The sequence below is a fragment of the Brassica rapa genome, chromosome A03 (assembly GCF_000309985.2).
Source record: "Brassica rapa cultivar Chiifu-401-42 chromosome A03, CAAS_Brap_v3.01, whole genome shotgun sequence".
NCBI classification, from domain to species: domain Eukaryota; kingdom Viridiplantae; phylum Streptophyta; class Magnoliopsida; order Brassicales; family Brassicaceae; genus Brassica; species Brassica rapa.
Window position 1 is genome coordinate 31690003 of NC_024797.2, and position 13820 is coordinate 31703822.

General features: G+C 36.5%; 2 protein-coding genes and 2 pseudogenes across 2 annotated transcripts; all 4 read left to right on the plus strand.

Moving 5' to 3' along the window:
• The first annotated feature begins 2407 nt into the window (after positions 1-2407).
• Positions 2408-2815, plus strand: LOC103862428 (exocyst complex component EXO70H1-like). Its single transcript, XM_033287473.1, has one exon. The coding sequence runs from the start codon at positions 2408-2410 to the stop codon at positions 2813-2815; it is 408 nt and encodes a 135-aa protein (XP_033143364.1).
• A 1362-nt stretch (positions 2816-4177) lies between these two features.
• LOC103862429 lies at positions 4178-8646 on the plus strand (annotated as a pseudogene).
• On the plus strand, positions 7654-8646 carry LOC103862430 (annotated as a pseudogene).
• Positions 8647-9560: 914 nt separating this feature from the next.
• Positions 9561-13003, plus strand: LOC103862432. The gene is made up of 2 exons (XM_018657185.2): positions 9561-12250; positions 12340-13003. Exon 1 carries the CDS (start codon positions 9923-9925, stop codon positions 10874-10876), a length of 954 nt encoding a protein of 317 aa, XP_018512701.1. The 5' UTR covers positions 9561-9922; the 3' UTR covers positions 10877-12250; positions 12340-13003.
• Positions 13004-13820: the final 817 nt, after the last annotated feature.

Consider the following 13820-nt stretch of genomic DNA (forward strand, 5'->3'; position numbering starts at 1 on the left):
TTGTTTTTAATAACTTACCTTTCTAATATGGATTACTTGTGCAAGTTGAAATCATTAAATATGCAAATCACTTATTCACAATATGGATTACTTGCGCAAGTTGAAATCATTAAATATTATCGATTTAGTTTACCCTTGGGCAAGATTTAGAATTAAGACAAATATTAAAAATTTTCCTTATTATTTAAACGGTAAACTTGTGCATGTTGATATCATATTTATTACATTGCTTACAAAATATTTTAATGTTACTAATTAGGTTGTTTGTTTTTAATGACTTACTTTTCTAATATGGATTACTTGCGCAAGTTAAAATCATATCATATGCAAATCATTTTTTGACAATACACATTTAATATCTTTCTTTAAACGATTTCATTATTTATTGTGCAAAATATTGTGCGTCATTAATATGAGAAATAATCGACTGTATATATATATGAGACACCCAAGGTCTTAAAATACAAACATTCTCTTTTTTTTCTTTAAAGTATTATTTACAAATCTCTTCTCTCATCCTATTAAGGTATTACGACGATGCTGCTTGTGTGCTAAGAAAAATGTGTTTAGACGCAAAGGCTCCTCATCTTTCATCGACTCTGCCACCCACTTTGCCTTGGAAGTATTATATGCTACTTGATGAATAGACTCTGCCACCCACTTTCATAGACTCTGCCACCCACTTTACCTTTGAAGTATTATAGAAAGATTAATAATGTTTTATTTATTACTTTTAATATTTATAAACTATAAAATACAATGAACGAAATTTTATATAAGATAATTATAATAGTTTTATACTCTACTTGATGAATTATGTTCGAATATAATTATATAATAAATATTTTAAATATTACAAAATCCAAAAATGTTTATTAATATTATTTTTAAATTATTTATCGTTGTTTAAAGAATAAATTTATCATAATTCTAAAATAATTTATAAAATGCTTACAAAATGCAAGGCAAAGTTTCACTTTCACTTTCAAGAGTTAAGTCGAGATCTGGATTAAAAATCCTAATAACTGGTAAAGAAGGGAAGCCGCAGACAAAAATATTGAATGTTGTCTACAAACAAGTTTTTCAGAATATTTCGTAGTCACGGTACGTATTTTAATCTAATTTTTTTTCAAATACAAATTTTAAAATGAATAAACTGTTGCAATTATTTATTTTTTTGTATTTGCTAGAAGGGTTGTGATGAGTTAGGAGACCGATGACAGTATGTCAATTTAATATTATTACATGTTTCATAAAATTTAGAAATTTATAAATCTATCAAATAATGTTAACCCGTCAAATTGCTTATAAAATTTATTTAATTTTTTTTTGCAAGTTTCTAATTGAATTTGCTTTCTTTATCGAGAAATGTACTTCATAATTTATATTATTTGTGGATAATATTTTGATTTTTATTATATTTTCTTTTAATATGTCTACATAAATGTTTGTTTATTATTTATGGAAAAATAATATTATTCACCTAAAATAAAAAATTACGAAACATATACAATACAATTCTATATAATGATAATATAAAATCTGTTACTTCTAAAACTATACACTATTTATTCCATTTTTTGAATGAAAGTATCTTTGTAAACACACAAAATATTTTGTAACGTTGCAATTATACATACACACAATATATGCCTCTTCATACTGGCGTTACTGTGTTTCCTCTCGTGAGGTACGGACCGAGAGAGAACACAGTGTACGGACCGATCATGTTCTTATGCCCGTACAGGGTGCGGACCGGTCACCTAGTTATCATGTAAACACTTGTGTTATTTAAATATAAAAGTTTTTGGTCGAAAAAAAAAGACAACGAGTGATGCAATAAAAAATAAAAGTCAAATTAACAATTTATTACAATTTATTAATTATAATCTGACAGAATGAAATAGTCCTGGACGTGTTAAGCAATAACATTTTCTTCATTTTTAACCTGTCCTGTACTGTACTGATCTAATCTAATCTAAGTATAGTATAATAAAAGTAAGGCTTATTAATACATCCTAGTCAATGGTTCTCTTTGGTCTAGGTCTAAATTCACAGGGAAGCTCAAGACCAATCTCTCTCTATATATAATTGTTAAAAACCATCTTATAAAATAGAAAGGGTATTAGCCAAGTTAACACCATCAAAACATTCAAGAAACAGAACACAGATCTCTCTTCATCAATGGAGAAAAAGTCGAAATTTTCTTTCTTTCTCCCAAGTCTCTTCCTTCATCTCCTTCCTCATTCACATCCTACCCAGCTTCTCCTCTGCACCAGGTCTTTACTCATGCCACCATAGAGAGAGCAGAAGCCATCATCAAAAAATGGGAACCTAACACACCTTCCTTCACCAAGATCGTCTCTCTGTTCAACCACAGCAGAAAAGAAGCCAAAGAGTTCATCAAATGACTTGCGCAAAGCTATGCACTTTCTTGTCTCGCAAGACTCTCAATCTCCAAAGCTTGCTCTTGCGCATGATCGCCATGACAAGGCTAGAAAAAGAGTTCTTCCCGATATTATCTTCAAACAGAGACAAGCTTGATCCTGAATCAGTTTCTGGTCAGTCCTCAACGTCAACCAACTCCGAGTTTGAAGATGACAATGAGATCAAGAAAGCTAATGAATCCATAACTAAAGTTGAGAAAGCTTCAGCTGTGGTTATGTCTGACCTAAAGGCTATAGCAGAGTGTATGATCAGTTCTAAGAGGATCAGAAAATCTATAGTAGATGAAGGGCTGAGCTTGCTTGAGATCGAAGCTTACAAAGGCTCAAGGTTTCACAGAACAGACTGGGTGATCAAGAGCAAGACATAGAGATGATCTTCCACTTTGATTCAGTAGCTGGTGTGAAGTCTCAAGCGCTCACGTCGCTTCAAAAGCTAAAGGTTTCAATCCACAGTGCTCTCACCGACTTTGAATCAAACAACCCATTCATAAGGTTTCAACTAAAGCTGAAGCTGAACACCGCACCAATTGATAGATAAACATAGCACTGTCTCTCTATCCGTAACTGAATATTACTTCTGTATATTGATACTGAGAAATACACTTGTAAAGAACAATGAGTACGGTGGCTTAACCCACTCGTCACTCCTCAAGTCAAAGACTCTTATCCAAAGACAAGCTAACTCTCTAAAGAATACAACGACTCATCTTTATAGTATACTCAGCTCAAGTCTACTGACTCTAACTGACTCGTAACAAACTCTTTCTTCCAATCAGCAAGTTTCATTTGTCCAGCTCAGCATGAGCTCCCGTTTGCTTTGCTTGCCCTTTCTTTCTCTTCCTCACATAGCACTGCTTCAGCTTATCAGATTCATAAGCTGACAAGATCTACAATGAGTTTCATCTCTTCCCTGTCTTGTCTGAAATCCTTGCAGACCATCCAATACCTAGAAACACCAGGTTGCTTGAGTCTTACGTCAGGACTCCAATGCTAGAAGAGGAAGAGCACAATCATGCCCTCTCTGTTCATTTCGCTTGTCTCTTCCTTGTCTTGCTATGCAAGCTAGACACCAAAGCAGAACTTTACAAGGATGTTTCACTATCCTACTCTTGAAAAAGAAGACGGGCAGTGTCTTATAAACCTAAGATATTAATCTGGTAATGAATATGATTCAGGGAACATACAGAGAAGAACTCAAGTAAACATGACATGCTGAAGAAGAAAACAATGGGGAATAGTCACTCGTATGCATCTATCATCAACATGTTGTGCAAAGTAACATCTGTTAAATCAAACACAACAACAAGAAAGCAAACTAAAAAGCAACAGACAAGGTTAATAGCTTGAACAAAACATCTAATCTGTGACCTAGAAACAGTAATGCCACTGCTAATTTATCTGGTGATGCCTAGAAACAAGGGGAATATTTTACTCTTTATTATTTTACAAAACTAACAGAAAACATAAACTAATTGGTTATTATTAAACCGCGCGCATTACTGTAAGCCAAGCCCGTGTGAAATGAGCTCTAAAGTTTCTACCACCGTACTGATCAATCTTCCATTCAAACATTTAAGGGACAGAAGCGCGTAACGCCACATGCTAACTAACACTTAACCTAACTTTTGCTCTCTACCTCCTCTTTATAAATTACCCAACCCAAGAAAGCTATTTTCATTATTATCATCATCAACAAATCATTCCAATTACCTAAACCCCAAACTCAAACCATGTTTTCTTCCGGCTCTCAGTTACCGTTACCCTCCGTCACGAATCTTCAAGTTGATTCCGTGAATTTTCCACCGTCCGTCATCTCACCCGCTTCCTCCAACCCTCTCTTCCTCGGTGGCGCAGGTTCGGAAAAATACTTAAAATTTTAAAACACGTTTTCCTCCGCCATTTTGTTTTAAAAATTTATTTGTTATTGCTAACATACGCAGGTGTGCGAGGTATTGATGTTCTAGGAGATAAGTTTGTGATCATCACCTTCTTCGGCGTTTACCTAGATCCTGTGGCCGTCCCGTTACTCTCCGTTAAGTGGAAAGGTAAAACGACGGAGGAGTTAATGGAATCCGTCCCTTTCTTCCGTGAAGTCGTCACAGGTGCTTCCTTACACCACTTACTTACGTGACACGTTGGAATCATTCCAAGTGTTTTAATGTCAAAAGGGTTTCAACTCTGTTTAATTATATTAACCTTTTTTGCCATCAATTAGTTAACCTTTTTCTTAATTTTTATGACTGTTTTGCTCTTTATTAGGTACTTTTGAGAAACTCATTAAGGTGATGATGAGAGTGCCTTTACCGGGACAACTATATTCACAGATAATAACGGGGACCTCTGTGAAGATATGGAAATCGTTAGGGATTTACACATACTCTGAGGCTAAAGCAGTGGAGAGGTTCTTGGAAGTCTTCAAGGACGAAAAGTTCCCTCGTGGTGCTTCCATCCTCTTCGCTCTCTCCCCTGAAGGCTCTCTTACGGTACTTGATTGATGCCTTCACAACTTCTTATAACATTGACTTGCATTTAGCTTCACATGTTGTTATGTAGAACCATAACTTTTGAGTATAAATACAATTGTCAAAGGGAAATGGAACATGGGATACTCTTGCAAGGATAATGTTTTTTTTTTAATATCTTTAAAAAATTTGTTTATTTACATTATTACATATAAACGGTAATGTAGAAATGGCGTTTTAAACATGTAAGATGTTTTCTTGACATTGTTTAGGTGTAAACGCAATTGACGTTTGAAACAGTATTTATTAGTACATACGTGATAGCTTTGAAAGCATTATGACATCTCTTTGTTGTGACTTTAAAATGCTTTTGCAGATTGCGTTTTCGAAAGACGATAGCATTCCCGAAACGGGAAAAGCGGTGATCGAAAACAAGTTGTTGACAGAGGCCAGTTCTTGAGTTTATCATTGGAACGGAAGCTGCGTCTCCTGGGACTAGGTTGAGTGTTGCCGAGAGATTATCTCAGCTGATGAATAGTGACAAGGTCGAAGAAGATGCAACAAAGACATGATCAAGAGGAAGCTAACGATCTCCCCCTCGGAGATAAATTGGCCAAAGAAAACTGACCCTATGGGAGTTTTTCTTGGTTTTTGAGGGTTTATGTTTCTATGCTTAATAATGTTATGATTGGTTCCCATCGCATGTTTAAATAAATGGAGTTGATTCAAAAATACCAAACGAATCAAAAATGGATTATCAGCTGATATTGCTTTTAGGGACAGAGATGATGCCGATCAAAACCGGTTTTACTCTTGAAAAAGAAGACGAGTTGTGTCTTATAACCTAAGCTATTAATCTAGTAATGAATTTGATTCAGGGAAAATACAGACAAGAACAGAGTGTTTTTCTTTTTTTTTTCTTTGTTCTCAAAATGCTTTGCTTGCAAGAAAAGAAAAATTAATAATAACAGGAATCCAGTTTTGCACTAGTGTAAGCCGGATTTGACCTAGACCTGGCGTTTTTACATTAATGTAATGTAAACTTTTAGTCTCATTTAATCATATAAAATGTCTCAAATTTGAAGGATTATTTTATTGTTATAATTTAAGAATTAGTTTGATGTGAGTATATAGGGGTTTACCACATTTCGCTTCCAAGATGATTTTCGATTTACCAAATATTATCAAATATTGATCTACCAAATATTATAAAATAATGACTTCAATTTAGTTCAATTTATATTATGTATTTTCATTAAATTTTAAATTCTTTAACCAAAAAAAATATTGACTTCAAATATTTAAAAACTATGTGCATATATCCAACTTTAATAAGATTATATTAAAATTGAAAAGATTTAGTGTTCATCAATCATCACAACTTAAAGTTTGTAGACAGGAAGTTCTAAAACAAACCCAACGTTACTTTAAAAACCACACACAATTTTACTTTAGAAACCTCTTTTCTAGCTAGATCTTATCCGAGTGATAATTGGTGCAAGATTCTGATGATTTTAGCAAGATCATTGACAACTTTCTTCTAGCAACTTCTTATGCGATTGATAATTGGTGTAAAATTCTTATAATTATACCAAGATCATTGGCAATGACGTGGAACCTATATAAGTACTCTTGAGCTGGTGCTAAAATCATGTTTATAGATATTTATATTAATAAGAACAGTAGCATAACGTGATGGAACATGCAATAATTGGTGCTTACAAATCAATAAGCAAAAACAGTTAAAATAAAATATTAGGCTTTCTAAACGTGTACCTGGACGGTGAAAGAAATTCGATGGGCTAATCATATAAATCGACAAATTAAACAAAACATTTATACACGTGTATTAATGCACTAAAAGCAAGTGTAGAGTCTCAGAGAGTAACCTTTGTTGGAAGATTTACGTTTCTTATTTTTTTTGTAAACTTGGAAGATTTACTTTTGTTGGTATATTTTACATTACGTCCCACTTATCAAAGAAATCTCTTGGTTGAACGAGTACTGCTTTGCTCTATTTGGTTTCACTATTTATGATTTTTTTCCTCAATAACATGCGTCATTATATCAGATTGTAAAGCGATATGATTGCCAAATTTGCGTTTGAAGTTAGCCCAAAAATGGGGCCGTTGTCATTTAGCCTTTTATTTTGAAGAGTATACACGTCAAAAAGATCAATCCGATAAAAGAAGTCAACGCAATCTTGCAAGCAAATAAACTCAAAACCAGTTCACCTCATGTACGTGTCGTATAATATGAGAAGCCATGCAGAGGAAGTTACTTATAAAAAGTTAAAAACGTTATTTATTTATTTTTGGTGAAAAAAACGTTATTTATTTTCCTGTAAAAAGTATATTCGTATAATATATGGTTGAGGAAGATCTGGATCTCGTTACCTACCAAGACAATTTTATGACCGTCGATATTTATAAATTTTAAATAGTCGTAAAAGTCTTATTGATAAGTGGCAAAACCTGAGGCATCACAAACAATGACTCATCACTCATCAGGCTCTATCTCTGTGGCCAAATAATTTGACCAATATAATAGCCCGACAGCTCAGAGAGTCACAGATTTGCCAGTAATAATCGGACCAATCAAATTTAACATTCAATTATTGTTGAAGTTTTGTTGGTTGATGCGTGGCAAATCTTGTTATATAAATATGCATTTGTAGTAAGTCAAGTTGAATAAAGCAGAACGATCAAAGAAGAAAGAAGAAAAAAAAAATCAAACACAAAAAAATGTCGAATATGATGATCATCAAGAATTAACTAAGATCTATAAGTTTACCTTCAAAATCGCATCCTAGCACGACAGGGATTGAGGAAGCTCTTAGCAAGGTTAAAGCGATTAACACCACCACGGGCTCGTCAGAATCAATCTTGATGGCATTGGCTAGTTTGGAGGAGCTCTATAGTTGTACGGAGGAGTTTCTAAAAATAGGTTCGACGCAGCGTGTTATGTCGTCTTCTGATGCATCGGAGTTTATGGAGGAGATGCTTGATGGGTCTTTGAGGCTAATGGATACATGCAGCGTCTCTAGAGATCTCATGGTGGAGACTCACGAACATGTTCGTGGTGTTCAATCATGCGTTAGACGCAAGAAAATAGCCGGAGGAAATGATCAACTCGATGTAGCTATCTCCGGCTATGTCGGATTTAGAAAGAACATGAGAAAGGAAGCTAAGAAGCTTATTGGATCCTTGAAGAAAATCGATGGAGGGTCGTGTCCATGTTCGGGGTGAGTAATAGCCAACAAGATGAAAGTCTTGTGGCGGTTATTGATGCGATGAGACGAGAAGTTTCCGTTAGTGTCTCGGTGTTGAAGTCATTCTTGGAGTTCTTGTCCGGACGACAAAGTAACATTAAGACCAAGCTGACTTCAGTACTAATGAAAAAGAAGGATCTTCGTGAGGAGACCAAGAACGAGTTGGAGAGTTTGGATTCCGCGATATGTTGCTCTCGTGATGACCTACAAAATAAGCTTGAGGAGGTCGAGTTGAGCATTGATGGATTCGAGAAGCATCTAGAAGGTTTATTTCGAAGGTTGATAAGAATACGAGCCTCAATTCTCAACATAATCTCTCATTAGATTAAAAAAATTATGCATGTAATTTACTTTCGTAGGCATTCAACATTAGAGAATTTGCCTGATGGATACATTATAGACGCATAAATAAAATTTTGTACACTGATTAAACAGAAATGTAGAGACAACTAAATTTGTGAAAATAGATACGATATTGCACTTTTATATATACAAAGCCTTTGTGTGAAAAATGTTGGTTTAGGATTTACTAGCCATTGATCGGTTAATCAGCAGTTTTTAAATGCAAGGGTATGAATTCACTGACTGAAAACGTGCATGCATTATCGCTGCTGAATTTTATGCATGATACTTTATGTATTATAACATCAAGTATGAATGCGTCTAACATGTTGATAATAGTAGCTAAATAAATACGTCTATTGTGTAGTGAGTGTTTTTTTAACCTAAGTAGTGAGTATTGTTCCATCGATACTTGCGTATTTAGTTGGGCCTAGTTTGCAAATTGCAATAGACATGAACCTTAATGGCATGGTCCAACTCCAAACCTGCATTGATGCACCATGACACTTATTCTCTTTGAACAATTTCTATGGCTTTTATCTTTATGTGTTCATCAACACATTGTTGAAGACTCCCAAATTAATTTCCGAACTCTTTCTAGTGAGATTGCACCTCCTAATTGGATTTCTCGTAATCTTTCACTTTCATGGCTCTCATATATTAAACCGTCAAAATTTGTTAGTTTTTTAAGTTTAAACCGGTTAAGTTACTAACTTCCTACCAATAAAATTTGAAGACTTTATGAAATACTTTCCAAAACTCAAACCAAAAGGATAAACCTGATCAATGGGAAATCTAATGTACACTCCTAAATTCATGGTAACATAATTGCTGACGTGTGACGGTGTTATTTAAGGGAGGGATCGTCCCCTTGCGTGGGACCAAATCATCCGTGAATAGATAGATATCTTCATCTACATCTCATTTAAATAATGTAACAAAATCTTTCAAAATCTTTTAATTTAATTCAATCGAGGTTGATGTACCCACACACAAAAGAAAAGTATAAAAAGAGCATTGTATTTGTAACCTTCAAAAGAAATATAGAGGATAAAAGTAATTAAACAATGACAATAATATTAAAGAATCGTATATGGACGGTGGCTTCGGTGCATGAAAAGTGGTGTGAAATAAAGTTTCGGTTTTAGTAACCGAAACCGAAACATCGAACTTCGACAACGATTTCAACTAAAATTCAAACACAAAGCATTAAATGAGCTTTACGTGTTATGCTTCTGCTTCGTGAAGTACCCACACTCACTTCACATGGTCTTCACGTCTTACGCTAGCCCTACTCATTGACATTTATTATCATTATGTGTGTTTATATAAACCCTAGAGCTAACAAAACATACACAGCATAACTCTAAACCCCGTTCTTTATCATCATTACTTGAGAGATGTATATGTCTTCATTGTCCCCTAGGCTCCACAAAGCATACAAATCTAGATGTGTTAGCTTACCGGTTCGGTCTCATCCGAGTGTTGGGAGGATTCAAGAAGTGGTCACCAAGGTTAGAGCTCTGGGGTCGTCTTCGCTAGAGTCGAGGACCATGGTCCGTGACGGTCTCTCTGGTCTCACCGAACTTTATAGATGCTTAAGCGAAGATCTCTTCAAGTCTTCATCTGAAACTCAACAAGCTCTTTTAAACAGTGGCTTGATGGATAAGCTTCTTGAAGTGTCCCTGAAGTACTTAGAGGTTTGTGGGGGAGCTAAAGACAGCGCGTCGAGGATCAAAAAGAGTGTTGTTGAGCTTCAGTCCGCTTTGAGACGGAGCAAGAAGGGTGGTGAGTTTAGCCTCGAGAATGACATGGATGCTTACATGGCGTCACGTAAAGAGAACAAGAAGGAGATCAAGAAGTATATGGTGATGTCGAAAGAGACAGACGCGTGTTTGGAGAGTAGCGTTTGGCGTGGTGGTGATGATCAAGAGATGAGTTCTTTGGTTAGAGTGATGCAAGAAACAAGCGTGGTCACTTGTTTCGTCTTGCGCACGGTTTTGTCGTTCTTGTCGTCGCCAAAAGGGTTGAAGAGTAAGAGTCAGCATCAACACAAAGGTTGGGGCATTGTTATGAAGCTTGTGAAGAAAGGAATAGATCATCACAATCATGAGAAAGGCTTCTCTTGTCTCGAGCTTGAGGCTATGGAAACTGAAATAGAAAAGCTCGTTACAAGAGAAGATCAGGAAGAGGAGAAAGAGATTAGCGAGGAAATAAGTGAAAGGATTCAGTGTTCATTGGTTAGATCCAAAGAAGTAGAGGCAGCCATGGAAGAGCTTGAAGAGGGACTCGAAGGATTGTTCAAAGTGATGATACAAGCTAGGGTCTCTCTTCTGAACATCCTATCCACTTAAATCAAAATGAGACCAGATACGAGTTTATTGCTCTGAATCAAGATGGATCGTTTGGTTTTAAAGTCTTGATTTGTCTTTGTTTTTCATTTGTGTGTTTAGATGTAATACATGCATCCATGTATTAGAGGATGTGTGTTTGTTGTAAGTTTGAAACTCATCCAGGTTTGAACAGCTATTGTAAAGTTTTATGTACTTATAAATTAACACAATAATAGCACAAGGTTCTCTCCAAAGTATGACACATCAGATTTTTAGGGCTTTGAGAAGAGGACATGTCAATAAATGAAAAAAACTTAACTATCCAATCAAAACATTTAGTTTATACACATCACATTTTAGAATACACGTAATGAGTCTCCCTCTACGGGGGATAGAAAACGCTTGTGAGCTGCTTGCACGCGCCAGAACATTTTCTCTCTAGATCTCATTTCGCCTTCTTCGTCTCCGGTCTCGGCGTCTCATGCCGGTCCGTGAGAAGGCTCTCCGCTCCCATTATAGTTATCGGAACCGTACGCATCTGTTCATCTCCTAGATCTGGATTGTTCCTGTTGTGGCGGACCACAACGTGAACCCTGGCTCTGGTGGCTCGTCGACTCAACGACAGGCCCTCTTCGCTTGAGGACGGTGCAGAGGCTAGCTAGAGGTCGCAAGTCAGTTCATCGGGGCTAGGGTTTTGCTCCAGCGGTTGTGAGGGTTACGGCGACGGCTGTACTGCTGGAGGATAGCGGTTTCTTCAGTAGTCTAGCCCATTGAAGCTCGAATCTGCTCTTGACAGGCTGATTTTCTGGATGTGCGTTGAATCTAGGCCATGCGTGACGACGACGCGTCATCGGAGATGGCGTCTTGGCGAGTCTGGCGACGTGGCCTCGGGACACCTCCGGGAGCTACTCCACCTCTCAAGCTTCATCGTGAATAAATCGATTAGCTGGTTTTGGACACGCAAGTTTTTTTTTTTTTTTGAACATAATTTCATATTTAAATTGCAGAAGAAAAGAAAATTATACAAGCATTGCAGCTAGTGTTTTGTGGCCCAACCAGCCTAGTTATCAGCCCAAAGTAGTTTAAGTAACTTAAACCAAATCAAAGATCCTAATTTCCCTAATAGCCCAAGTTAGGGAGACCCAAACAAAAAGAAGTTGCCATCGAAGGTTAGTGTCGATGTTTCCGATGGTTTCGTAGAAGATGTTGAAGGGTCATGAAAGCCATTGTTGCATCATCCTTGAAGAGATACGAGGACTCCTATCACGATAGCTCAAAATTTTGTCCCTTATTTGTCGATCAATCAGCCTAGTCAACTGATCCACGGTTCTAAAAGTATTACGATGAAGACGACTGTTCCTTTCCTGCCAAGTCCAAGAGATGCAACTTTGCCAGGTAAGCAAAATCAATCTTCCTCTCCAGTTACGGCTATTGTGTGATTGAAGTTGAGCTGTGACATCATTCCATTGTTGTTGTGGATCCAGGCCGCATCGATGAGCAAGAGGGTACCACAGACTCCACGAATAAGGGCAAAGAAAGTAGAGATGATCACGCGACTCTGGGGACGAATTACAGAGCAAGCAAGTTGGTGGGTTAGAAGTCCCCAGCTCAGTAATCTGTCTCTTGTAGGACAGCGATTCAATAGGAAAAGCCAACAGAGGAAGGAGTGCTTCGGAATTCCACCAACAATCCAATTAATATGAGCCCAAGGAACTGTAGCTCCATGACCAGATAAGATTTCATAAACTTGACCAGTAGAGAAAGTGGTGCGAATATTACCTTCTCTTCGGGGTTGTCTGATGCAGATCGTGATCTTAACTTCTGGATTTTGATGCTTTGGTTACTAAATATGCTCTTCAGTCTGAGGGGCATAACAACGCCGGCTTTGAGAAGTTCCGGTGATATCGGATATGGTGGATAGCTTGTGTCCGCCGGAGATGGAAGTCAAGTACTTCAAGTCTTCTTTCCCACACTCGTATTTTCCCTCTGTAGTTTTTGTATTGATTCTCCATTAGGATTTAGCTAAGTTTCCTCCATGGTTTTAGGTTTTCATTGTTTCTCCGACGTTAGTCGGGGTTGTAACCACCGATGCTCCTTTTCTGAGAATTTTTATAATATACTATTATTATTAAAAAAAATGATTCTCCCTCTTCCCATCCAAATGAAGCCACCATCGTTTTCATTAAGTTTTGATTTTGATCCTAAGACGGGACTTTTCATCAAAAAAACAGGAAGACGACTAAAACCTAGGACATAGCATGGGGTGGATCGATTTGATGTGTTAAGACAATTCATCAATTATAAAGGACGTCAATATAGAGGCCAAAGCAGAGGATATAAAAAAGCCTTCTCAAGCTTCCACCCTATCAATGGTTTGTCCCCCATAAGTTATGGGACATAACACATCATCTCCATTGGATTTTGCTTACTTCAAGAAAACCTCGGTCATTTGTCTCGAATGACTTGTATTGCACTCGATGTTATATAATTAGAGAAATAAAATTGAATCTCTTTGTCAGTAATGCAGCAAAGAGAAACTTGAGACCAAATTGATGTACGCCATAAGCGTCGAAGCTGGTTTTGATCTGAGCTGAATAGCTTTTGTAACTACTCAATGGAAGACGCCGGTTCATCTACTAAACGAACGACATTCCACTGCTGGTCCAAAGCTTTCGGGTATGTTTTAGTCTAACTCCAAGATTATTTACGTGACAAAGCAACTCTTATCAATATAAGTGGTGTTTCTTTCTCATATGATACATTTCTTGTTTCATCTGTCTTTTTATATATTTTTTTCTTTTCTTGGCAGTTCGCCTTTCCATTGTATCACCAAGTACAGTATTTTAAAAAGAGGAACTCACTAAAGTTGCAGGAATCTAACAATATGATTTGATATTAAAGGGAGCAATTTATCTATTAAGTGCATAAAGCATTGACTTTTTTTCAAAATTATTATGTGAAACCT